General features: G+C 42.5%; 1 protein-coding gene and 1 long non-coding RNA gene across 5 annotated transcripts; one reads left to right on the top strand and one right to left on the bottom strand.

Annotated features, from left to right (window-relative positions):
- Positions 1-11,233, bottom strand: LOC117766924. Its single transcript, XR_004614785.1, has 3 exons — positions 11,153-11,233; positions 1,421-1,426; positions 1-79 (listed from the first exon to the last, which is right to left on the bottom strand). It is a non-coding gene; the product is annotated as an uncharacterized LOC117766924 (long non-coding RNA).
- Positions 28-25,749, top strand: LOC117766902 (phosphoinositide 3-kinase regulatory subunit 6). 4 transcript variants are annotated; one of them, XM_034594363.1, is made up of 22 exons: positions 28-85; positions 11,155-11,233; positions 11,428-11,532; positions 12,209-12,300; positions 12,539-12,607; positions 13,238-13,370; positions 13,598-13,667; positions 13,787-13,985; positions 15,782-15,929; positions 17,748-17,834; positions 18,740-18,983; positions 19,798-20,076; positions 20,828-20,927; positions 21,282-21,410; positions 22,092-22,199; positions 22,336-22,438; positions 22,926-22,990; positions 23,171-23,261; positions 23,382-23,443; positions 23,562-23,665; positions 24,119-24,305; positions 24,341-25,749. In XM_034594363.1, exons 2-21 carry the CDS (start codon positions 11,182-11,184, stop codon positions 24,273-24,275), a joined length of 2,397 nt encoding a protein of 798 aa, XP_034450254.1. In that variant the 5' UTR covers positions 28-85; positions 11,155-11,181; the 3' UTR covers positions 24,276-24,305; positions 24,341-25,749. The 4 variants fall into 4 exon arrangements, with proteins under 4 accessions (XP_034450254.1, XP_034450263.1, XP_034450239.1 ...); XM_034594372.1 differs by having other exon boundaries at positions 22,929-22,990; positions 24,119-25,749; XM_034594348.1 differs by having other exon boundaries at positions 24,119-25,749.
- The last annotated feature ends 232 nt before the right edge of the window (positions 25,750-25,981 follow it).

Here is a 25,981-nt window from a genome sequence, read left to right as displayed (position 1 = left end):
CTGGAAGCCGTCAGACAGCGGAGCGGAGTAGAGCAAAGAAACAAGTGGATCCGCCGGAGGAAGCCGCGCGAGCAAGTGACTTCAGGTAAGTTTGAACCAACACTCAACTGATTCATCCTTTTGAAACCGTGACCTCGTGGTGAAGTGTGTGTTCAACACGCGGAGACGGTGGACGTTTACTCTGTGATCGCAGCGGGCTGACGGTGCAGATGGTGAAGTGTGTGTCAACCTGCTCATGGTGTAGATTTAACACTAAGTCCAGTTTGTAATTGAATTACAAATGTATCCTGATTTATTTTAAAGGCTTTGCAGTGATGAGCTGTTGTTATTATCTGACTAACATACAGTAGATCTCAACCTCCCTCCTCCTCCTCCTCCTCCTCTCTGTTTTTGTTTTACATGAGTCAGGCTCTATAAAAAACCACCCTCATGCCCTATGACACGAGAAGACAGGAGGGACGGAGGCCTGTGTTTTCCTCCCTCCTGAGATAATAGCATGGGTTTGATAACAGTGGCTGGTCTGATTGAAGCCTTGGCTCTCTGTTGTGTCTGCTGCAGGTCTCAAAGCACAGCTGCATTTCCTCCTGCTTCCTTGTTTTACATCCCAGCTTCCTGGGCTAAGGGGGTTTGCAGGGTGGCTCCAGTGAGTGGTACTGTACACGTCTATGCTGGCCCCTGTGGAAGTGATCACCAATAGCATGAAGCATGACAATACCGTCCTTGGCATTGACATTTAACAATGGCAACACCCATCACGGCTGCACACAGCTCCCAGTTAAAAACTCCAGTCTTGATCAAAATTAGGCCAGTGATGTCAAATCCTGGGTGAGGCTCTGCAGGCAGACATGATAAAGAGTGACGTAGTGGTTTAAATACAATGTTGAGCCTTGAACGTGCGCCTGCAGGAAAATAAATGAAAAACATATGAGGGAGTTGAAATGGCTCGATCACGATTCAACACATGGTGAGGAAAATGAGTCACACGCGACACGGGGGTAAGGCGGATATGTGGTCATCTCTGTCCACTTGTTTGTTACCTCAGCAAATTGTGTTTTGAGTGTTTGTGTGTTTGTTAGCACCATTACAAAAAAAACGAGCAGACAGATCAGATCACATCAGAAATTGGTGGAAGGATGTGGTAAGGGTAAGGGAGGAACTGATTATGTTTTGGTACAGATCCACATCCTGGGTGGATCCAGTTTATTTTCTTTCTTTTTTTCTTTAAAATTGTGAGATAAGGCTTTTTCTAACATTTTCAGAGATAATTATTTCTGGATCTTGATTAAAAAACAAGCCTATTTAAGGAAGCGGTATCAATGAGTGTGTGGAATTTGCTACAGCTTGATTGAATTTAAGGAGCCTGTTGCCACCAGGCCCTGGTATGAATCTTCATTAAAGAAATCCGGCTTATTTAGGGGACTGATTTCTAAGACTGTGTGCAATTTGATTCAGCTTCCATGCATTGAAGACTGTTGAGCCTAGAGTTATGCAGTTCTAGTGAGACACTGTTGAATGACCACAGAGTACAGGGACGGACTGAAACCATATTTCGGGACTAGATAATATAACTGACACAAGACTAGTTATAAATTTGTCCAATTATCCAGATTCCAAAATGCAAACATTTGTGACTGACCAGCAAACGTTATATGAACTCTTTTAGTGACTGCATTTTACAATTCAATTTCCATTCTATGTTAATGATATAGCACCAAATCTCAACACACATTATCTCAAGGCACTTTACATAGTAAGGTTAAGACCTTAAAATATTATGGAAAAACCCAACAATTCCCATAATGAGCAAAAACTAGGGGACAGTGGAATACTGTTATAACTGTTCACCTTATTCAGTATAAGACATTTTTTAAATCCCAACCTGAAATACTTTAATCTAAGTTGGTATTGTGCACTATACTTTGGGGTGTTTTATTTCTAATCTTGCAAAAGCTACAACTCTTTTTTTATTTTTTACATACTTTTTACACCCAGGGCCTGTGTGGTCAAGCAGCTGGTAACTGCCACATGTCAGTGTTGCAAAATGCTGTAAAACCGCCAATTATAGGATGTTGTCATGAGAATAAGATGTATACATGTCTACATAATGTCACAGTACTCCACATGTCTCAGTCCCATTATTGCTTATTCTGTATGACCTTATTCTTATTCTTATTAAGGTAACCAGTTTACATGGCAGTGTGTTTTTCAGATGGGTGGTTAGATAGGTTAAAATCTAAATATTGTGTCCATGTAAACATAGTAATGATGATGATGATGATGATGATTATTGTGTTGTTATCGATGGCCATTATCAAAGTCAAACTGGCAGTAGCAGTGCTGCAGCAGCAAACAGTATAAGACATTTTTAAAATCCCAACCTGAAATACTTTAATCTAAGTTGGTATTGTGCACTATACTTTGGGGTGTTTTATTTCTAATCTTGCAAAAGCTACAACTCTTTTTTTATTTTTTACATATTTTTTACACCCAGGGCCGTTAGGTACCTCCCCCCCACCCTCCCGAGGGTCAACTTCATGTGTGTCATCACTTTGACCTCTCTATAAGATGTCAGCCACTTGAAAGCAACATTTGGAGCCAGTTTTTTTTCTCTGAGGCATCTAACACAAAAATAATCTCTGGTCTATTCTTAATCAGCCCAGGGGAGAATTACACCGACACTTGAGTGCGACAGGGAAGTGTCCGGGGCTCTGGCTGGAATGCATGGGGAGAAGCCGTTTGGCTAAAGGTGAGCATAGGTGTTGTATGTAGTGCGTTAGTTGCTAGGTACTATTCAGAAACTGGTCTGGCTCACCAGCTTGAACAGAAACTTTTGTCGAGGTTTATACGACTTGAAAGCACACGGAGCTGACCTGTGACATGCTCTTGGTTATGCTCCCAACATAAGGAAATGTCAGTGACTTCCCCCCCTCTGCTGCAGGGAAGACACATCAATGAACCTGTCTGTAGTCCTCGTCTTCCCTTTGGGCTGTAAGAGAGACTGTAGGTTAGTTTGACATCAGTTTGCAGTCAAAGAGACGCCACCATGTCTGTAGGCCGTGTTCACTCAAGACTCATTTCAGCTCAAGTCAGATGACCGGATTCATTCACTTGACTTGAAGCCTTTACCAGTGTTTACTGTCGGGCAAGAACCGCCGACAGCGTTCACAATGCACTCTGTATCACTCAGTGCTTTTGAGAACAACACGCTAGCTGCTTTCAGACATGCAGTGACGCCAGGAGAGGCTGTATGTGACAATGCAAATTTCCAAGTTGGTTGCTCTGAGCGTTTTCTGGAACATTTCTGGAACATTGACTGAACGAGCCCATGTGGGAACACAGCAGGAACATTTCCCGAAAATTCACAGCTAACGAGGGGGCGCGTTGAAGACATTTCTTCATGTCTTCAGTTCATGTCTGAAAATGGCTATTGTAACTAAAGGGGCACTTGGATATTACATACAGTACCTTTGTTATTGGCTTATCAGTGAAGAGAAGTGAAATAAAATCCTGTCTCCAGTCCCAATTTGTATGGATTCCTCCTTGGATCATGCCCCACCTTTCCACACAATTTCATAGAAAGCTGGATGTAATTAAAGTCACGCGGCAGAACTGATCTGCAACCATTCCAGTAATCAATTCATAATTTAAGCCAAATGTCAGAGAATTATCAGGTAAATATATTTTTTATGTTTCTCTGTCTTATGTGTTAAATGTGTTATATCTTTAGTATTTACAGTGGCTCAGGAGGTAGAGCGGGTCCTTCACTAACCAGAAGGTCAGTAGTTTGATCCCTGGCTCCTCCATCTCACATGAGAAACCATCCTTGGGCAAGTTACTGAACCCCCAATTGCCCTTGATGGCCATGAAAGCAGTGTATGAATAATTGAGAAATGACTGCTCGTACATTCAATGTATGAATGTGTGTGTGTGTGTGTGTGTGTGTGTGAATGGATGAATGGCAAAACTGCGCTGTAAAGCACTTTGAGTGGTCATCAACACTAGAAAAGCGCTATATAAGTACAGAACATTTACTGTTGTACAGCTCAAGCATCCAATTTAAGCTGCCATCCTGGCCTTTAAGAAAGTGAGTCATTTTGGACGTTTTATAGATATATTTGTCATTCAGAAGGTTCAAAGGTACATTCAGGCTGAAGTTCTGCTCTCTGTCAGCCCACGCAACTTTTGCATGTTCCTGGAAAACCTGATCCAACAATTTAAATGACAACCCTTTCCAAAGCTTTTGCAAAACACCCTTTAGATGTCCACACACCACAGCTCCAAAAGTGCAGACAGCCGCAGACGCTCATGAGTGTGAGACGCCGCCCGTTTGTTTGTCCTGTGAGGACTATGAAAACAAATGGAAACGCTTTTTGTGTGCGTGTGCGTGCGTGCGTAAAGTCGTCTGACTGACACAAGCCTCACATTTTTCTCTGGAATCAATGTTTCTTTTCCCCAACACACGTCATTTGCAGAATATCCAAAATATTCGGTTGGAAAACGTCTCATGCTACATCCTGTGCTTCAGTGTGTGTTCCCAGACACAGAGGGTCAGTTATAGTTTGTGTTTGACTGTCAGTAGGTGGATTCAATATTAACAAAGCCTGAGCCACATTGCACTTGATTGAACTGGTACACAAATAGCAGGGATGCCTCAGAAGCTGATCCCATCAATTCTATACCTATTTTGAGGATAAGGATATTTTAAAGATAAAACTAGGAGTTTGGCAGATGTACCTTAATGATTTCATGACTAATATAAGAAAATATTCTGGAGATTACAGTTAAGTAAACAAGGTGTGTGAAGCAAAGCGAAATCCACAGCTTCTGTCTTGAGTTTTCTTCACGAGTTGAATGCTGAAGTCACACCTGCAGTGGACCACTAAACAGCTGTTAATGCACCTTCCATATGACAGAAATAGCTCGTTATTCATTCATTCGTTTGAGAACCTAAATCATTCATACTCCCCACAGCTCTTATCCACAGGCCTTCTGCCTCAGGCCACAGCTGTGCCTAGGGTTACAGTGCTGTCTTTGTTCATTTTTTTTTTTTTATCCTCGGAAAAGAATGGATTTACAAGTATTTCATGCATCAAAAATGAATCTATTCGCTTTTTCGAAACACCAACGGAAATCTCCCTAACCCTAACCCCTATACACACGCTCGACCAATTGCAAGTCAATCTCAGCCGGCCAGTCAAGACTTTTAACCCCATCTTCATAGCATCAAATAACTAACTTGAACCAAACTCACCAGAAAAAAGAACACTTGAACAGATATCGGTGTGATAACAACTACCTAACATGACGGACACAACATTTGAGAAAATGTTATGTGACATACTTTGACTTTTTAGTTTGATCCATGTCCCAGCAGCTAACTCGGAGTAGGTGTGTTTTATGACGTTTACTGAAGCCAGCCACCAGAGACGATTTTGGCTTCACTTTTGGGGAGCTGTCCATCTTTATATACACTTTATGGAGCAGACACTTTCAGTTTATATATGTAGCGCAGGTATCGCTAACTAGTATTTTATAAACTGCAGTTTTTATTTCAAGAACGGGGCTGCGACTGCTGATATGCAAAAATTACCAATAAATAAGATGAAAATACAACAAATGGAAGGTGGAGCTGGCAGTGTAACTCCGGTGGCAGTGTCAACAACCCTAGTGAGTATTTCCATCTAAATTTGTGGTTTGACCAACTAATTGTACAAGACACGTGACCAAATTTAACCTAAATGTGCCGCCCCCAACAGACCAGTTGGCCCAGTTGTCACCATCATAGACCACAGGAGTGACCGTACCACACTCACACATACACTCACACACCTTCGTCTGGAACCCCCTTTATAGCCCTTCCTATCTGTTTTCCTCTGGCCTGCACACTAACCCTGCAGGCGTAAATCTACAGCTTGTCTATTCAGAGCTGTGATAAAGTGTTGTATTTACAACCAGCTTCCCCAGTTCTTTATGTTTCATTTTTTTGTTACCTATTCACCTGTGTGTTGCCGATTTGGACATTTAAGTGGACTTACACACACTGTCAGGTCTCCATGGCTTCAGAGGACATTACATCGACTTACATTGATCTCCTGCAGACTTACACTAACCTTAATTATAGTCACTACTTGCTGAACCCTATCCCTCAACTTAACCTTAACCTAAACTTAACATAAGTTTAACGTTGACTTAACCTTAAAACATTTCTTCACCTAAAAATTGAATGATACGTTATGGGGACTTTCTTTCTGTCCCCATAAGGAAGACAAGTCCTAATGACCTAAAGTGACACATGTTTATACTTCTATCTTAGTGATGATTAGTCCCTTACCCTAACCCTAACCATCCAAACTAAATGCCTAACCCTTAACCTAACCTAAACCTAATTCTAACCCTAACCCTAAAACCAAGTCTTAACCCCTCAAACTGGTCCTCACAAAGATAGCTGTACAAGATCACACACACACACTTCATTCACCGGTCCAAGAGGACTTCCTCATATTGTCCAGCTTGTTGATTCAGGAACTCACTTTGATTAATGTCTCCCGCTAAATTAGATGTTGTCTTTCTGTTTTGGGGGTTTCTTTACAACGTCTACGTGTGTGTTCCTCGCAGCATTTAGTTGTCTTACCATTGTTGTGTTGTTTCAGGATGTAACAACCTAACCCTTTTTTAATGTTGACGTGCTGTCGGACAGTTTTATAGCTCAAATGTGAATCTTGGCTCTTCTTGCAGTCCTCCAGGGAGAGGCGACGGTAGCAGCTGCTCAATTTTCACTCTCTCACATGGTTTTCAAGTTCATGATGCTTCTTTTACTATCAGTCTTATAAACACACTGCACCCAAAGGCCGCAACCATGCATGATAAAAAATGTTCTGATCAGGAAAATTAAGTGTCATCATCTCTACTCGTTTTTCAGGTATTACTTGCTCGCCACAGACAACCAACTCTGCAGGTGTTTTCCTTCCTCAATCCACATTGTCCAGGTTCATATCTGAGATCATGTGACATTTGACAACCATTCGAGTCAAGAGATCCTGTGCTATCATAGGTTGGGGATTTCCACTTGCGAAGCAAATATACATAGAAGCCCACCTCCGCCCCCAGCACCAAAGCACCACCTCTCTGCGTCTCTATGAACACACTTCCACACATCTCTTCCTGTTTTCTGAGCTGTCTGCAGTGTGCCTGAGCGGAAACGAGCGCTCCTGTTGTTTTGTTTGGCTGTATTGTTTGTGCCGCGGGCTGACCACGGCGATCAGCATGTGGAAGGTGCACATAGCCCAAACGAGGAACTGATTCACAGTAGTTGGAAATCTTTTACCGTCATAGAGTTTTTTTCTTTCTTCTTTTACTGGCATGTGGCTTTGGCTCCTACTTAATTGCACTTTTCTGACTCATGTGACTGGTTCTGCTGATGCTTACTCCAGAGTAGTGTGGTCAGCAGGTGTATCCATAGCAGAGTTGATGTGTTTTCAAAGGAAAAGGAAAAGGAGTGCTGATGTAGCCTGAGTTTGAGGTTCGTTTTGAGCTCTTGATTGTACTTTGTTGGCTCTCATCCAGTGACATGTTATTTGAGACTTTCAGACTTAATATCTTAATATATCATATCCAAATGAACGTCCACGGGACAGTGTATGGATACTTCCATTCAAACAGGTTTTTGTTTTAAGCCGGATGTACAAACAATATGGCACCTAGATCAAGATAAATATAAATATACATTTGTAAGATTTATATACTGTTTATACTCGTGTGCATGCTGGTGTTAACAGAAAGCAGATTGTCTTTGCAGTTGGTTGCTTAGTTGCATAAAATATCACAAACAAGGAAAAGCAATGGAGAAAATGGTGATTTCTTTGCTAGGACCAACTTTTCTGATAGTGAATCTATACCCAATCTGCAAAGATTACAAATATATAACATCTAATGCTCCAATTAGAATCATGGTTCTACCATAATAAGAGATCATGTTTTAACATTTCATTTGATTTACGTTTGACATACAACAAGAAAGCTGTGATGGTGGGTTTTTAACCAAGGAGGCTATGATTTTACCTCTCCATATTTTCTCGTTTTTTTTGCAAGATTATGCAAAAACTACTGGATGTATTACCACGAAAAATAGAGGAAGGATGTGCAATGGGTCATGAAAGAACCCATTCAACTTTGGTGCAGATCTCTGAGTTTTTTTTCACTTTCTAGATGATCAACTTTTTACTTTTCAACAGAGGATAATTCATGGATTTCTAATAATCTACTAATCTGGATCTAGTAGCAAAAATGTGTTTTCATAAGTGAGCTGTTGGGCCTTGGTGGAGGGATGTGCTCTACTGAGGCTTTTGTTTCTTTTGTTTTGTTGGATCATTTTTGTGCAGACTATGGTTTTTTCCAAGTTTATTTGGACAGGTTGTGAATCATGTGTCTTCATTTCAAAGCTTTTTAAAAAAACTTTGGCTCTCCATTCTTCACTCACTGTTTCAGCATTTCTCTCTCTCTGTCTAAATATAGTGTCGTCTACCCACTCATTCAGACAGAGAGGAAGTGGTTTGTATTTGTCAGCTCCAGCACTACATTATAGTTTATGGAAGGAAAGTAAACACAGTGCAGCTCCATGCATCTCATCTGTGAGTCAGTGCGTGCCGTCTACATGAGTGTGTTTTGCATGCGTGTGCCAGTTGTTTTTTATATCTACACAGACCAGTTTACTTTTGTGTTTCTGTCTGTTTGTATGGAAGAGAAACACAATGGAAGAAAAGTAGCAGTCTTAGAGAGTCGGAGTGACGGCGCCAGAGACAACCGGAAACGTCTGTAGAAAAAAAGGCCACATTCAGCTGCTGAGGCAGCGCTGTCAACTCGCTGTGTTTGAAAGTGCTGCTTTTCTTACAGGGATCAGGACTAAATCCATCACACTAGATCCTTTCATTGTACACGCACGACCTGTGGAATGACCGACAATGCTGTGTGTGTGTGTGTGTGTGTGTGTGTGTGTGTGTGTGTGTGTGTGTGTGTGTGTGTGTGTGTGTGTGTGTGTGTGTGTGTGTGTGTGTGTGTGTGTGTGTGTGTGTGTGTGTGTGTGAGGGAGAATGAGAGAGACTGACCCGAAATAGAGCAAAATAACATGAGCAAAGGTTGAGGAAAGAGAAGTGAGTCAGAAAACCAGAAATAGAAACAAAATCAAACACATACAGCCTCCAACCAATTAAACATAACTCACACAGATTATGACACACGCTCCAACACCTGCACACACAAACTCCCTCTCTCTTCTCACCACCTCCCCCTTCAACGCTGCTGACACACACACGCGCACACACAATGCTTATCCCCGTCACTACTCCACTCGTACAACACTCACACAGTCAGAAATGCACAGCTGTCCTCACTTGCCTGCGGCTCACACTCTCACACTCTCCCTCTCTCTCTCTCTCTCTCTCTCTCGTCCCCCCCGCCCCCCCCCTGTAACACACTCAATAGTTCCAGCACAGAGATCTGCAGCACTGTTTGCTCGGTGTCTGCATGGAACAGGGTGAGTTTGTGTGCCATTATCTCTACTTGACACCTCTGACACTTTGACTAGTGAAAGCAGTAGGAAATTGATCAGGATGGTTTTAATAGTTTTACTACCGAGGAGGTTATGTTTTCACCCCTGTCTGTTTGTTTGTCGATTGGTTGGTTTGTTTGTAAGCAAGATTACACAAAAACAACGAAACAGATTTCTACCTAACTTGGTGGAAGGATGTGGTATGGGTCAGGGAAGAACCCAGCCAATGTTGGTGCGGGTCTGGCTCGGGGTGGATCCCTGGTTAATAATTCATGGATCTTGATACATTATGGGAACTGATATCTATGAGTGTGTGAGTTTGATTGAATTTAAGGAGCCTTGGCAGAGGTGAACGCTGCCCCGAGTGCTATTCTAGTCGTTTTGTGTGGTGGCTAAGAAGTTAACTAACTTGTTTTATAGTGACAACATTAGTTTGTGGCTTGTTTCTGTGACTCCGTGGTTCTTTATTTGTGCAGAAGCATTCAAATAAGTGAGATTTATGTTCCAGTTCTTTGAGAGTTTTTTACAAAAAAGAGGGAAGGGTGAAAATAAGTCGACCTCTCTCTGTATTTACAAGAAACGAGATGTTGCGGTGTAGAGATAAGCATGTGTTGAGATTTTGATAGTCTCGCACTACCTATATGTTTGATTTCAACATAAAGCGTCTGAGAGTAATCTAACAAGTAGATTTGGCTGAATATCCCTGCTGGTCTGTGCTGTGGAGGTGTGACAGGTGACTCACCCGGGGTTAAAGGAAGTGGCTCAAGAGTCATAGGCAGTTGTTATTCTTAGGAACAGTTTTTTAACACTGTTGAGGAGGGTCAGTTAACACACACGCTTCACCCTGCGTCAGATGTTAATCACCAGGATGTGTTAGCAGGTGTATATATACATCTATATATATATATGCAGCCACTAGACTGATAACTGGTACCAAGAAGAGCATCTCACCTGCACTTGCATCCCTGCATTTGTTTCCGGTTAAGTGTAGGATTGGGTTTAATGTTCTTCTATTTTTTATATATGTGCAATGCACTTAATACAAATCTCTAAACTCTTTCCACTTCCGATCAAGGGTGAGGCGTAAGGGTGATCGTGCAATCGCTGTAGCTGCCCCAAAGCTTAAAAACTGTTTACCATCAAGCGCTACCCTTCTGTCGACATGTTTAAGACCAGACTGAAGACTCGTACGTGTCCTGTAGACTTTTGGGTGTCCTTAATTCTTGTTATTCTACAGCACTTTGGTCAACTTTGGTTGTTTTTATATGTGCTGCATTAATAAGCTTGACAATATTTGTGGGTAAAGACCATTAAACTTGTACTTTTATCACCCAGCTGTAACTACCCAGACATGAAGGAGACGTAGACCTGTCGATTACGAAAAAGAAACCCACAGAAACACATGCGAACACTGTTGTGGTCGTTGCGCTTTTTTAAATAGCTTCTTTCTATTTTACATTCCACTGAGACACAGCGGTGAGAGAATTAACCATCACTGCATCCCCCACATTTGCTGCCCGCCATCATAAATCAGCAACACAGAGGCTGTAAAGCAACTCAATCTGTGATCTTATGCACTTGCTCTCTCTGTGTCTTCTTCCTGAGGACAGCTGATAGACCCACTATGCATGTGAGACATGACCAACAAGGCCCCCTGGGATAGGTCCACGTGCAGCATGGAGCCAACAGGTACATGCATCACCCACACTTACAGGCATGTGGTGACATCTCATCACATAGAATATATTTCTACTGTCACACAAGTAAAATGCATCATAGTGTTTCAGGGCTGGTCTGTGTTCATTTCAGAAATAAGATTTGATTCTGTGTGAGCTTGGATCAAAGCCTTCTCACTTCTCAAAACCTCCTGACTCTATTTCCAGCCGGCTGCTCCCCGACAGTTTCAGAGGCGGAGTTGTACCGCAGCATCCAGGCTTTGCTGCCCAGGGAAACAGACAATCAGCAGCCAATAGACTGTTTCAACAAAGGTACAATGTCATCTCTTCTTGTATACCAGACTATTTAGATACTATATGGTTCTCAGTAGAGTTTATACATCTGCAGAGGCCCAACAGTCCCCTATGAAACCTAATTTAAAAATCACTAGATCCAGATCTTTATTCGGATCGGCAAAAACACAAATTGCACACACACAAAATATTAGTCAGATAAATATGCCAGATTTTTGTTTTCATCAAGAACCATGCTTTTTTGAGAAATTAAGGAAAATGCTGAAAAATAATCTAAAAATGTGAAATACAAAATCCCCAAAATCTTGGATCAATACAATAAAAAATAACCTCTTTGACAAAGACTTTTCTTCCCACTTATGATTATAAGAAATCCTAGAAATAATATTGTGTGGTTACATCACTGGGTCTTATATATATATAGATATAGATATATATACGGTAAATAGATTAAACAACGTGTTAACAGCATCTTCATGATGTTTTATTTTATTGTTTTACATGTGAAACCTGCCTGCTGTGGAATATTTATGTGTGTCAGCAGTCTGAGGGCTGTCCGGTTGTTAGTCATCAGACATATTTTGGCCCAGCAGTGTAACGGAGGAAAATGTGACACATTTAACGAGGTGATGTTTATTGCCGTGGAACTCTGGCATGTGTTAATGGCTTTGTGTGTTTATCTGTGTGTGTACAGGCATGCTGAGGTGGACGCTTCATAAGAAGGTTCAAAACAATCCTGCCAACAGCTTATCTCTGGTGTGGGTGCTGATTAAGGAATTGGAAAAGGTATTCTGTTTTTGATAAATCCCCTACAGGCTTGAAAGATGTTTCAGATTTAAATTTTGCTTGCTCTTTTAACTTTTTGAATTCGCACTGAAAAATCTGGAATTTGTGAGTTTTATTGGAATGTCCCTGAATTAATCTTTTATTTGTTATTTATTTTACAATGATCGTAGAGTTTCCGTTCTGTCTTCTGTCAAGTCGAGCCCTCACTCAGTGTGTGTGTGTGTGTGTTTCTCTGCAGGCTGAGCGATGGGATTCTCGCAAATGCATCATCCCTCTGCTCCACACTCTCATGTATGCCATCGTCCAGGTACAGTATTCATTGTTGAAGCTTTCCCAAGCTTGTTCATACTTTTGTAACACGATAAATTGAATTCACACTAAAGGATTTTTACTAAACACGTTTCCACAGCCACACTGAACTGATACCCGCTCTGTTATGTTACTGTCCCCACTTCTTTGATCCATTCTGAGTATGTAACGGACGATTGGACTGAATGTATGTCTGGAAATACACCAGACTGACATGTTTCTGGAATGTGCTCTGACCTTTCAACTTTATTCACAAAATGCAAAACGGAGGAGATGGAAAAAAAAAAAAATCTTCCTCTTCTCATGTTTTTGTTATGCTCAGCCTCTTCCTTATTTTTCCAGGAACAGATGTGAACAAGGAAGTGCACACATTAAATGATGGAATTTAATACTCTGCATTGTTTTTTCGTCATATTTAATCAACTTTGTGTAATTACAATTAGCTAACAATACAAGCAAAATCATTAGGTATATTGAATTTACTTACCAGTATTAGTTGTAACGTGTGTGTGTGTGTGTGTGTGTGTGTGTGTGTGTGTGTGTGTGTGTGTGTGTGTGTGTGTGTGTGTGTGTGTGTGTGTGTGTGTGTGTGTGTGTGTGTGTGTGTGTGTGTGTTTTCCGATTTCAGACAGCCTACATTCCAGATGAGCTCTACAAGCGGGTTTACGACTTTTGCAAGAAACTCATGACGTACCCTCACCCTTACTGCTCCGTAGGCCTCAGCTACACGAGGCAAATAAAAACCGAACGCTCCACTCCAGGTACTGATCATCATACTGTACAGAGAAAATCACCATGTTTCACTATTATCGTTCAACCAAAACAACCCAGAAATCCGCTGTTTGTTACGGCAGGTGAGCAGCTAACAAATCTGTCCTGCACCGAGAGGCAAAATGAAAACGATGCCAACATAGCTGCTTAAATGTGATGCCTAATCTGTTTGATGATTTGCACACATGTTGTCGTTAAATACCAGTTTAATCCACAGGTCTGATGTACCAGAGGAGGGTCACAGCAGAGCAGGGGCTAAAAAATGACCACTATCCCATTCAGGAGAGGTGAGTCACTGATGAATGATGTATATCTGTGGGTACAGCAACAACGGATGGATTCTCCTGCACGTAGTATAACTGCCTTCCCTGTCAAACTCTAAAGTCTGCCGTGTAAATCCCTGCAGAGTTTTTGTTTTGGCCGACCCAGACGTCTTCTCTGGTTCCCTGGGACAAGTCCTGCTGGAGGACATTGAGGCGTCTGCGTCAGCCTCAGGTGGATATACCAGTCCTGTAGATGTCATGCGCGGCGTGGTCCAGCACTCCATCCAGGCTGCTTTGGGCTCCGAACGGTGCCACGGGCCGAAACTGGCTCAGGCCCTGAAGGTCAGTAAAACTCGACAAGAATTTTCTTTTATCGACGGTGCTCAGTTATCGCCTTCTCTTCTCATTCCTGTTATCTTTTAATGGTCACGGCAGTGTGTGGTGTTTGTCTGTCTGGTTCAGGTCATTTGACAGCAGGTTTGCTCTGAGAAGTTCAGGGTTTTTGGATTGTGAATGTAGATTCAAGTGGAGGAAGAACTCAATATCTTAAAAGTAAATGCCATCAGATAAACTCTGGGTGATGTTCCAGACTCTCATTGGTCTGTGGATGCATTGCACCGCTTTAATCATGTGACATGCTCACTCTCTAAGTTGGCGGTCTATTTAAGCTGCGAAGATTTCCCATCTCTCCGGTTGCTTGTCAATGCCTCTGCTGCCCTGCGTCAGTATCGCAGACCCTCCTCCACGCCAGCATCCACCTGCAGCCTTCGAAGGGAGGGATTAAGATATTTGCTCATCACTACCCATTATAAAGGCAGCTGTGGTGAAGGAGGTCATCCACTTACCAGAAGGTCTGTGGTTCAATTGGCTCCTCCGTACTACGCTGAACCTCAAATTTCCCCTAAAGGCTGTGCTGCTAGTGTGTGAGTGATGTGCTAGAGAAAGTGCTGCACATAGGGACAGCCTTGACAAACTCTTAACTATGTTCTGCTGCTGCTGAATCATTTCAAACGAGAGTTGCTTGCTGAAATAAGGTTTCCTGACAAATTTGTCGAAAACGTAAACCTGTAGCGCTGCACTGAGGAAGTTGTGATATTTCAACAGCCTTGTCTTTAGCATTTCCAACATGTCGTGAATGCAAAATGGTCCCCTAACATACGCGATGTAATTACATTTCTGTTTCACGCTGTTTCAAGGATCTGGACCTCCTCGCCTCATCAGATGGCTGAAAGTGTTTCTGTTCCACGTAAAGTTGGTAAAACTCTACGAGTGATGGAGACCTTTTTTAAAGTATTTTGACTTTAGCTTGAAAGATAAGGACTGGGATGAGCAATCCTAAAGCAGCGATTAGTCCAGTTTACTCCGTCTATATTAGGATTGTCGGTTTAATTAAGGTGGCATGAGCTTTATTCATTATTTGTTTAATTGTCAAGAATTTTGTTTTTATCTACTTATCAAATGATTTATTTTCTTTTTCTTTTTGTCGGTGGGGATTTGTTGTGCTGTGTACTTAGGGTTAAATATCAAGAGTAAGGTATTCTAATCATCATCAAGAAAAGCAGAACATGTCATCAGGATCATAAGAGCTTCAGAGGAAAGCTGCTAGCTTAGTGTTTAACAAAGTATCACTTCATGCTGATTCTCTTCAGCCTCTTCACATTTTCTCACTCAATTTCATAATGTCTTTTTAAAATGTTTGCTATTTTCTATCTTCTCTCTATCTTTTCCCGTGTGAATTCCCAAGTGCCTCAGTTTGGAAGTGAATGACGTCTGTGTAGAGAAATCATGTGCACAAACCTCCCCACATGTAGAGCATGTTAGGAGATTTGACTCAAGAGCTCCCGGGTAGTGAATTTTTTTTGGGATTAAAAATAGTTTGCCCCACATTTACGTGTTACATGAAAACTCCTGAACGAAGGTCTGTTGTCTGCTGAACTTCATGTTGGACAAGTTGTGTCTCTTGGCACGCGTCCTAAAGTAACACCTCAGCAGGACACACACAAAGAGCAGACGTACGCACACGCAAGTGGCCCTTCACCTCCTTGCTATTAATACTTGCTCTGTATGTAGTTACCTTCCTGTGTGTGTGTGTGTGTGTGTGTGTGTGTTTTCACCCCGCGTGTGTGTTTTTTGGACAGGACATGGGCCAAGACATTGAGCCGTACTTTCAGGAAGTGCTGGCGACTCTAGAGCAGAGCGCGGAGGATGGCGGCAGAGGGGAGAGGGGAGCGCTGAGAGGCCGTCTTCTGCAGCTGTACAGTGACATCCTCACCCACACAGTCACAGGTACGAGCTCTCTGGAACGGAAAAACCCACGAACGGCAGAAGTTTCTTTGGGGCAGAGCTGCACTGTCAAGACACTAGCTAAGCATCAATGAAGGGAGGGGGGGGGGACCAAAAGAACCTGTCACTGCAGGTTATGGGACAGACCGGGGTCAAGTAGAAAATGAGAAACGACAGCAGACGAGCTGAGGATGTGCAGAGACTTTCTTACAGGCCTCGTGTTTGCCTGTGTAGTTTAAGTACGGAAGTTGTTTTGATTGGTGAAATGTGTCCAAATTAATAGGGGGTGAAATTATCATAGTTTGCAAATCACCTTGTCACTGTGATTTTGTTAACACAAACCTCCGCATTTGTCCTGACTACTGTGTCTGAACATGTTCTTGAGCTCTTAGTGAATTTACCTGAGCTACTTCTACACTGTAATTAGGTGGACGAGGGGGGATGCCATCCCCTTTAAACCAAAAGGACAATAAACCATCCCCCTTAATAACCTGTGAATTCTGCCATCCACCCTCATCACGTATGAGAGTGAACTGCGTTGTGTCTGCAGGTTAACAACCTAGTTAATGCTGCTCACTGTCTATTTTTAAATTAAAAAAAACAGGAGGAGGTCAGAGAAGAGGCGCACACACAGTAAACACCGGCCATAATGGAGTCTAATAGAACAGGAAGACAGCGCTCTCTCTCTCTCCCGTCCTCGACAGATGGGCACGGTCACACGTGCCGATATTGAAGTGGCAAAACCAATGGCTCCCATTCACCTCCATTCTGTACGAGCGAAGGGGCGAATACAACCTTTGCTTCCTGTGGCGAAGAAAAACTGCGAGTGACTTTGGTGAACTTTGTCCATCGACGTCACAGACTCAACCAATAGCATCGTTTGTGTGGTTGAGCCCGCTTGGCCGGCATTGGCTGTAGTTTTTATAGTGAGCCAAGATGGACGAGACCCTGATATTAGCTGTGTCGAACCAGCCGCTTTAGGATGTCGGACGTGAACTTAATTAACTGCCCTAGTCAGAGGCTGCCTGGCTGGCAGTGAGCCGGGAGACCGCTCGTCCAGGGACCACAATCTCAAACCACAGACCACACAACTGATTTCCATGTGCGTCACATCTGACACTGCCCACATTCAGCAAGGGATGATGTGTAATTTGCCTTGGCGGGGGATTATCGTTCACATACATATGACTGTGCCCGCTCTGTTTACGCAACAAGCATACGGTTCACCACAGCTCAAAAAGTTAATAATAATAAGTTAATAATCTTAATAAACGTCCACGTAATATTCACATCATGTTTGGTGAAGATCCGTCCATGTGTTGTTTGTATGGTAAAACTTCCAGGAGGTGATGTAAGTCAATGGCGACATGATAAGAGCCTGCCTTCATGAACACAGTCCGATGCATGCAATTTTAAATATGGGTGAACATCCCCCCTGGTAACAATGAACAAATCGCCAACTGACAGTCCCCAATGTCAGCACAGTCCAAACACTCATTCTTTCTGTGTCTACAAGAGCTTCACACGCAGCTGCTGCTGAGGTCGGACGTGTGATTTTGCTTCTATCTGCTGATTTCCTCCTCATGGCACAATCAAGTCACTCGTCTGTAGTTTTTTTTTATAAATTTCCGGATATCTATTTCCATGACATCCCATCCGATGAACCTGATCCCCCACCCCCTCATCCCAGCAGGGAGACCACCGAGGGATGGACAGGAGTGTTGACATGGAGGGGGGGGTTGTTTTGTTTTGAGTGTCATTGTGACAGTTTGGGTCTCTTCCTCTCTCTCTCTTTCTGTGTGTGTGTGTGTGCGCGTGCAGACCCATTGCCCGGAGGTTCGCTGTGTGACTGCCCTCTTCCTAACCCAGAGATGAGCTTCCACCTGTGGACGGAGGAACTGGATATCTGTGAGTGGCTCTGGACTCTGTGGGGGGGGGGTCTAGAGGAAGTTGTAACTGCAAGTCAGCCAAACAGACTCAGCAACTGAAATAAAACGAACCAAATTAAGTGGCAAGCAGTTGGATACAGTGTGAAACTTTCGGAGCTTCCTCAAAGTAGAACTGACAGATTTCAGTTGAATCGCCGTGAAACTGACTGTGGCTAATACAATAAGTTGTTTGTTTTCGCACTATAAGATGTGCGGTAAAGCTGTTAATGTGAAAGCACTGACAGCTATTTCTCTGAATGAAGGGGTACACGTCCAGTCCTGAATTATGTCTTTGACGAGGTCATAATAGCACACTCTGTTTACAGTAAATACAGGACAGTGATTTTTGCCTTTGGATTCTATAAATTGCTGCATTAAATGTTGAGGGATCACAAGGCAGGACTGTGGTTCCTCAGATGGAGGCCGTGAAGAAGTATTTTTGCGCCTGTTTTAAAAACGTCATCAGCACATCCATTCGTTCGTGGTGAATCCTCCGGGTTATCTCCTGCTGTGTTCTCACATCGATTCCTTTAGACATTTTGCAAGACTTTTTACTAGGCCAGAGAAACTCCGGAGGAAGTCAGGAGGCTCCCAATCGGACATTTGCGTTCTCACATACAGCCCCTCCTATGTCTGGAGGTTCTCTGGATTTCAGTGCATGTCTGAAAGCAGCTTATGTGAACCATGCAGCTGGATAACAGAATATGTGCACACAATAGAATACTGATGGCTGTGGTCTGTTTATGATGAGCTTTACATCCGCACAGGAAGTCAGCATGGGTAGATGAGATGTGACAGCTGTGTGTGAACAGTGAACGGGCGGCTGACCTGCGAGTGTAAATCTCTGACTTACATGTGAATGATGGATGTTAAATATGTCGACAGGGCGAGAGGTGGGCAAGTGGTTTCGATCCAGCTCCTCCTTGGAGCAGTTCTCCCTCAGCCAGGAGCAGGAGGACTTTGACCTGGGGGAGTCGCTAAGCGACCTGATGACATCGGACATGACTCGTTTCTCCATCCTGTCCAATGACAGCGGCATCGAAAGAGACCTGCCCCCCGGTTCGGACCCCTCGCCGTCATCATCTATGGACACTGCCAGCATGAGTGCATCATGGGAACAATTCAAAAGGTAACACCTATATATTTTTTTATTTAGCTTTTATTAAAGGCGTGACCTAGTTTGTAGAAAAGCAGGTATACGTTAAATGTTGCTATTTTCTTTTCTACGTAAACCATCTAGAAGGCACTCAGTTTTCACACCTGATGGTTTGGACCTTCAGTTCATGTTCATGTCTTTATTACATTGTTTACATGTGATCAAGTTTCACATTTAAATATTAGAGAGTGCACTAAAGAATTTTGTATCCCATACTGTTCTGTCATCATCACCTACGTGGGCTGCGTCTACCTATACTTGACATTGATTGGTTTGTTGACGGGTGTCTGACGTCAGCATGTTGTCAGGTTTTACTACCAGCATCATTAACTTCAGGTGCAGTACTCTACATTTAGTTGAATAAACCAGATGAACGTCCTCCTCTATTGTTTAATGCTTTCTCAACCTCCTGCAATTGGTCCAAACCATCCAAAAACGTTTGTCGGACCATGATTCAGTTTGATCCAGAATGAGACCACCTCTTTAGGTCGGACTGAAATCTGATGTTTTGGTCGGGACTGTGACCCGAGGCACCATTTACCATTGTTATTTTGGTTCAGACAAAACAAGGAAACGTCAGAAGGTCTGGACCAATGAGGTAGATGTGAAAGCGCCCTTTGATTTATCTTGAATTCATCTTGAATTTAAGTAGGTAATCTTCACAAATATCTTTTTTTCCTTTACAAGTCATTTGCACAACTTAGTGACACTAATCATTTGGTTTCTGTGCTTTACACCATTTTAAAAATGATCAGGACTTGACAACAAACCTTCTTCCTTCTCCCAGTGAGCAAGAGTCAGGACGGCTGTCACGCCGCAAGGCATTCAAGATGAAACCAACAATGAAGGACAGTATGGTGCTGATGCAGGACACGCTGGAGGAGCACGCCAGTCTAGGTGGAGGAGGGAGGGGAGGAAGAAAAGGGACGACTCTACAGAGGCGGGCGGGGAGCTCGGCGATGCAGAGCGCCTCCACCAAGCAGCCGAGACACTTAACTGCCAGACTAGTCGCCATGGGCGATGACCGAGTACTGGGCCGACTGGCCAAGGCCTACTATGTCTTCAGGTGAGGGACTCGTCATTTCCTCAGATGTAAAAACAGAACGGTTGAACCTCTTTGGCAGCAGCTGGAGGGTGAGGCGTTGCTTAGGGACTTGAGATGTACCTGACTGAGCTGTATGGAGGAGGGGGGGGGGGGGGGGACCTAAGCAATAACCCATTACATTTTGGTGCAGGTCCAGATGAGGGCGCGCATCCAGTAAACATTGCGAGATATAACGTTTTTTTATTTTTTATTTCTTGATTTCTCAGGGAATAATTCATGGATCTTGATGAAGATGTTTATGGAACTGATATTTATGAGTGCAGATCCTAATAAAAATCCTGATGTAGTGAAATTTTATGTGGCTTTATGAGGGAAGGTTGAGTGGAGGTATGTCAATCTGGTATAATTTTAAAATATATATTTTTTTACGTTATGTCTAATCGCATATGTCATTAGGCAGCTCAGGTATTTTGTATATATATATAAATATATGCTCCAAATTTATATTGTCATAGCAATCAGAGGCTAAACAGGGCATGTTCACTTAAAATGTTAAATTAAACTTGTGTTTCCTTATATATTCTATTGTAAGTGGAAAACTATCTAATCACTACTTAACTTTTTGTGTGTCTGGACTGGGATCCTAAACAGTACTTCTTCTAAATCAAATGTCATATGTTGAAAAACAAACCTTTTTGCTGGGACATCAAATTGCTCTATTAAGCGTGTACGCATGTGACGCTTCTCACAAATCACTGGTTTGCGTTTGCAGGAAAAGGGAAGCGCGCCGGCTTTTTCTCACAATGAAAGTCAACCTCCAGTTTTACTACATCCCTGTTTGCAAGACTCCGACTCACATCTCCTCTGTCAAGGTACGACAACTTCCTCTTGTCAACATGCCGCCGGCCACCAGCATTGTGTGAAAGTTTCTGCCCGACCGACGTTGAAAGAGAATGAGAATTTAAACTGAAAAATCACCATCGTGTCATAATGCTGCAGAGAAATGTACAGTTATAAAGTCATTACATTCCAAAAATGGAAATGGGATGGATATTACATATGATGCAAAAAAGAAAAGAAACTTCAGACTCTAAAAATATCAGGATATTTTCAGTAGGCTTAATAAATGTATTACAATACAACTAAAGCAGAAGACCTTCCAACTTCTCCCTTCACTGATGTATTTTTGTGTTGTCTCTGTTCCACTTTCATGTTCCTTTTTGTAGGAAAACCACTCCATCGGTCACTTCCTGGGGAATCCCTGCTCTCTCGGTTCGTACCTGAGCACGGTGGACCCATGGTACAACTGTAACATCAAGAGTTTAGGCTCCATGATCCCCAAACTGGCTAAAATGGTACGATACAAGTCAAAACAGATGTTCTTTCTCTGTGTCTGAGGGAGAAGAATGACTACAGACTTGTGGGCTGTGTTGTGGTCTGTCGTACAGGCATGCTGCTGAAATGTACTAGGCCCCATTTCAGTCAGTGGGGTAAATGTTTTCGGTGTAAATTGAAACACAGGAAGTAACATCTTGTTCTGTCGGGAAATTAAAGTCGATGACACCCCAGCTTCAGTGAGCTGACAACTCGACACTGCACAGAGTCCGTACGCTTAAGCAGGACATAAAAGTTATATATAACTGGTTAAAAATGATTTGAATCATGCTGAAGTTGAGTTCACCTCATGAACATTCATGGGAAAAGGCTGTTTTACTCTCGAGAATGATGAGCACTTCCCTTCTTTTATTCCCTCTGAATACTCAACTAGGAAATGTGGTTAAATAATCCCAAACTAAATAGTTATGATTTGAGGGTTCATATTGCACCTAATGCATCAGGTTCCAATTAAAATCCTTAACTAACCTGGGGCTATTTTTTCAATGTAGGCAAATTACAAACTCTGTTGCACGAGCTGAGGCCGTGTGACCTTTTAGTGACTCGTTATATTCAGTCCATATGACCCATGTGTGGCCAAAGTTTTCTTGGTAAAACATCGAGTGGTCAGGTTAATTTTACACAACTTCTGTCGCCCATAGCAACAGGCCAACCCAGGGAGGCCAAAAGAGCCCTTCATCTCTGATGTCATTTCCTACTACGTCCGCACCGGCCAGCAGCCTGTCTACTTCAGCATCTATTTCGTTAAGGTAATATGATATAATGCATGTGTAGATGTTTGTTTCTTAGACACGAGGGTAACGTCTGTATCCTCTCTTCTGTATTCACATTTGTCAAAATAGAAATATCACTTTTTTTTTTAACATGTTGCTTGTTTTCCTTTAGCTCACGTTCAAGGGCATGACCAAGGAGCCTGTTGAAGATGTGTTCCTCACCCACCTGGAGATGGAGTTTCCTGAGTTCAGACAGGTCTCGGCATCAGTCCGAGGTGAATTGGGTGCACATGTACATTATTACCTCCACCAAGGAAGTTCTGTTTAGTTTGTCTGTTAGTTTGCAGGAAAACACAGAAACTACTGAAAGGATTACGAGAAAACTTTTTGGGTCAGGACGGAATCCATTCCCTCAGTTTTGTGCAGATCCAGATCAGGGGGAGAATACAGGAATTTGTTTTTCTTCAACTTTCTTTTAAATTGTGAAATAGGGCTTAATTGATCTTGATGAAAAGCCATGTTTAGGGGACTGATATATATGAGTGTCTGCAATGGGATGCAGATCCAAATAAAAATCTGGATCTAGTCAATTTAAAGGTGGTTGGACCTTGGTGGAGGTCTGAGCTCTACTGAGTACCATTCTAGTTTTTCCAACGTTTCCATTTATATTTGTTTTTTTATGTGCACTAGTGACCCCTATGTTAGCATTCACCTGCCTCTATCTGTGCACAATGAAGCTGAACAACATGCATGTCTCTCCAGCAGATAAACCGAGGAGGAGCTCAGGGGAGTTTTTTGGAGCTGTTGTCTCCATGAATTACAAAAAGGTGTGTTGCCTTGTTTTTTATGTGCACAATTTCCTTCTAACCTCGGGTTTCCAGTATAGTTGTGCAATTAGGGGAAATTTCCATTTCCAGATAATGTTGTTTGTGTGTGGGATGCCTTTATCTGAGTGCTTAATCACTGACACTGGAATGTTGTGTGTGTGTGTGTGTGGATGTGTCCAGGTGACATTAAGCGGCAGAGACGTTGATAAAGGAATCTCTGTTAGGACGTCAGGCGCTCAGATCAACACTCTTCCCTCTAGTGAAGCAGAAGGTTCGGTATCATCTTTAACACGCTCAGTATTTCAGTCATGTCCCAACACACACACACAGTTTTTTTTCTTAAATATTCTACGACTGTGCTCATTTTCTTCTCTTCCTCTCTCTCTCACAGATCTGAACTGTTTGACTCTGACGATGAATGAATCTCCAACCAAAACTAAAAACAGCGGTGTGGTAAGTCCACACCGCACTCGAATATCTTCAGCGACTTACCCTCACAAAGACTAGTGTTGGAATGAAAACCGTTCATATGATGATAATTCCTTTAATACTTTTATCTGAAAATTCACAGTCAAAGATTCGGGCCAGCAACATCAAGATTCGCACTTTGGAGAGTCGATCTTTCACCATCACACTGGACAGAGACTCTCAACGGACGTACAGAGACGTGCAGAGGTAAAAAAAAAGAGTCGACCCTCTGCTGTCCTGTTGCTGACTTCCTTTATTTTTACACCACTGAATAAAGGTCACATTCAAGCGTTGGTGTTTCATTAGTTAGGAGAAATAATCATTGATAGTCATGATTGCCATCAAAGCAGCAGCAGATCAAAGAGCGCTGCTATTAATGAAGGCCTCTCCAGGACACAAGGGTTTCAGCCATGGTGGGTTTTAAAGTGGAACCCTGCAGCTTGTGTTTTGAAATGGTTCTTCTGGGCTCTTGTTTGTGCCTCAGCTTGATTTGCATTTCTTTCTTAATTGCTTTCTTTTATCACTTAGAAAGAAGTTTGAAGCAAGCAGCTTATAATACTGTTCAAATCTGAAAGTTGGTCCTTTTAACACACTTGAATCTGGAGATTTTTCTGTTTGACCCAAACTGATCGCTCTGCTCTGACCCTGCTTGACTTGTAGCATCGAGATCTCCCCGTGTCTTGATCCCGGATACTGCATCCAGAAAACCATCAGGTCCAAGTTCAGTCTGGGAGAGGACAAAAACGCAGGACTGAGCAAATACATGAGCAAAGAACTCCATCTACCAATCAACACGTTTGCTGGAATCATCAACTGACACGACGGTCGTGCAGAAACTTGTAGAATCGTGGTCATCCAAGCTGGATGAAGACTTACTGACAGACAGACAGACAGAAGACATACTGCACTGGAGTCAGTTGATCAAACTGGCAGCTGTTTGATCACACTGAAGGGTAAGACTGAACTCAACAGTCACTCAAACAGTGTTTTTACCCTTTGTGAGGAAACCACTGTGCGTACTTTAAGACAGAAAGTCAGTATTTGCAGATCGGAATCATGCAATAAGAGCAATATTGCAAGTGACACTGCAGAGAGAAACACATAAGCAAAGACCATAGACTACACAGTCTACGGCAAAGACATGCATTTGCATCCAGTGACGATTTCGGGGCTGGTGATGATTGGTTGATATAATCATGTGACATGATCCTTTAAACTCTGCTGACAGTCTGGAAAGATTTAGGTCGAGTGTAACAGTTGTTTAACTTACATAGACACACTACCTTTTACTGTCTCCTTAACACATGCAAACACAGACACACACAGACACACACACAGACACACACACTTACTGTACATGCACTTACATGCGAACACTTACACAGAAGAATGCAGAAATAGAGACGCCTGCTGTCAGCCATTGATCCATCCGGATTGTTGAAGGACTGGTACGATGACAGCTGGCACATCACTGTCGGAGTTGTTTTTGCATTATCGTTCAAATTGCTTGTTGTTCCGTCAGCTGTCACATAGTGCCAGCTGATCGACACCATTCTTGGGTTCAGTGTTTGGAAAAGTTCCAGAGAAAAGGAGCAACTTTATTGTTTGACAGTATCAGAGACGTGTGGATATTACACAGATCAAGCCAAAGAGGGGGGATGATAGACTTCATGTTAATCCCTCATTCACTCCATGTGGTGCATCGCTTAAGTTTGCTAATCTTGATCTATTTGCACTAAATTCCTTTTTTTTTATCGTTTCCTTGTGGAAGAGGAGCAGCTGTGAGTAAAGTAATACAACTTATGACTAACGTGTTGTTATATATATATATATATATATATATATGTCATGATTATGAAAACTTCCCAAAAACATAGTCATGATAAGATATCCTCTGACTTTTTGAGGATCTCACACAACTATTGGTTAAGTTTTGAGTTATTGATGGAAAAAGTAACGGTCTTCTGTGTTTTGTGTGTAACTTTATCAGCCAAAGAACTTTGCTCAGGAGCCTTTGTTTAAAGCATCCTCTCAGATCAGGTATTATCTCAGAGGCCTTAAAGACTGGAAGTGATGTGTTATTGGTGCATGACACAAAATGTAATCATGTGAGCCTGTGTGTCTGTGTCTCCTCTAGCCTGGAAGGGTTCAAATCACGAGTTGTGAATTCATTAACAATTTTGCACATTAGATTCATATATATTATATATGAATTTCTGATATTTTCATGTCTTATATATGTATGAAGAGGATAAATGTAATTGTGTAAATAAATGATTTTGTTTGAAAAACATTGATGTCCTGGTGTTTTATGATCAATTCTGCTTGAATCACTGACCTCAGAGACGAGGAGGCCGTGTTGCCCTGATGCATGGGCGTTGAGAGAGGATACGTTGAACCGCCCCCCCCCCCCTAAATTCTACGATATGCTTTGTACAGGAGACTGCCACGACACCATGGTTGGAAACCCCCTGCCCCCACAAGACCCTATACCACAAGCTTTCCGCCCAAATCATTGTAATT

This window comes from Hippoglossus hippoglossus, chromosome 1 (assembly GCF_009819705.1).
Source record: "Hippoglossus hippoglossus isolate fHipHip1 chromosome 1, fHipHip1.pri, whole genome shotgun sequence".
NCBI lineage: Eukaryota > Metazoa > Chordata > Actinopteri > Pleuronectiformes > Pleuronectidae > Hippoglossus > Hippoglossus hippoglossus.
The sequence above is the reverse complement of the archived record's forward strand: the minus strand, read 5'-3'. Positions and strand labels throughout refer to the sequence as shown.

What these genes read in the sequence shown, in the direction of transcription:
- LOC117766902 (XM_034594363.1), top strand. Translation starts at nt 11,182, where the DNA reads ATGACCAACAAGGCCCCCTGGGATAGGTCCACGTGCAGCATGGAGCCA. An exon ending in AACTGGCTCAGGCCCTGAAG is followed by an intron (nt 13,986 to 15,781) that starts GTCAGTAAAACT and finishes TTTTTTGGACAG; the next exon opens with GACATGGGCCAAGACATTGA. An exon ending in TCTCCATGAATTACAAAAAG is followed by an intron (nt 22,991 to 23,170) that starts GTGTGTTGCCTT and finishes GGATGTGTCCAG; the next exon opens with GTGACATTAAGCGGCAGAGA.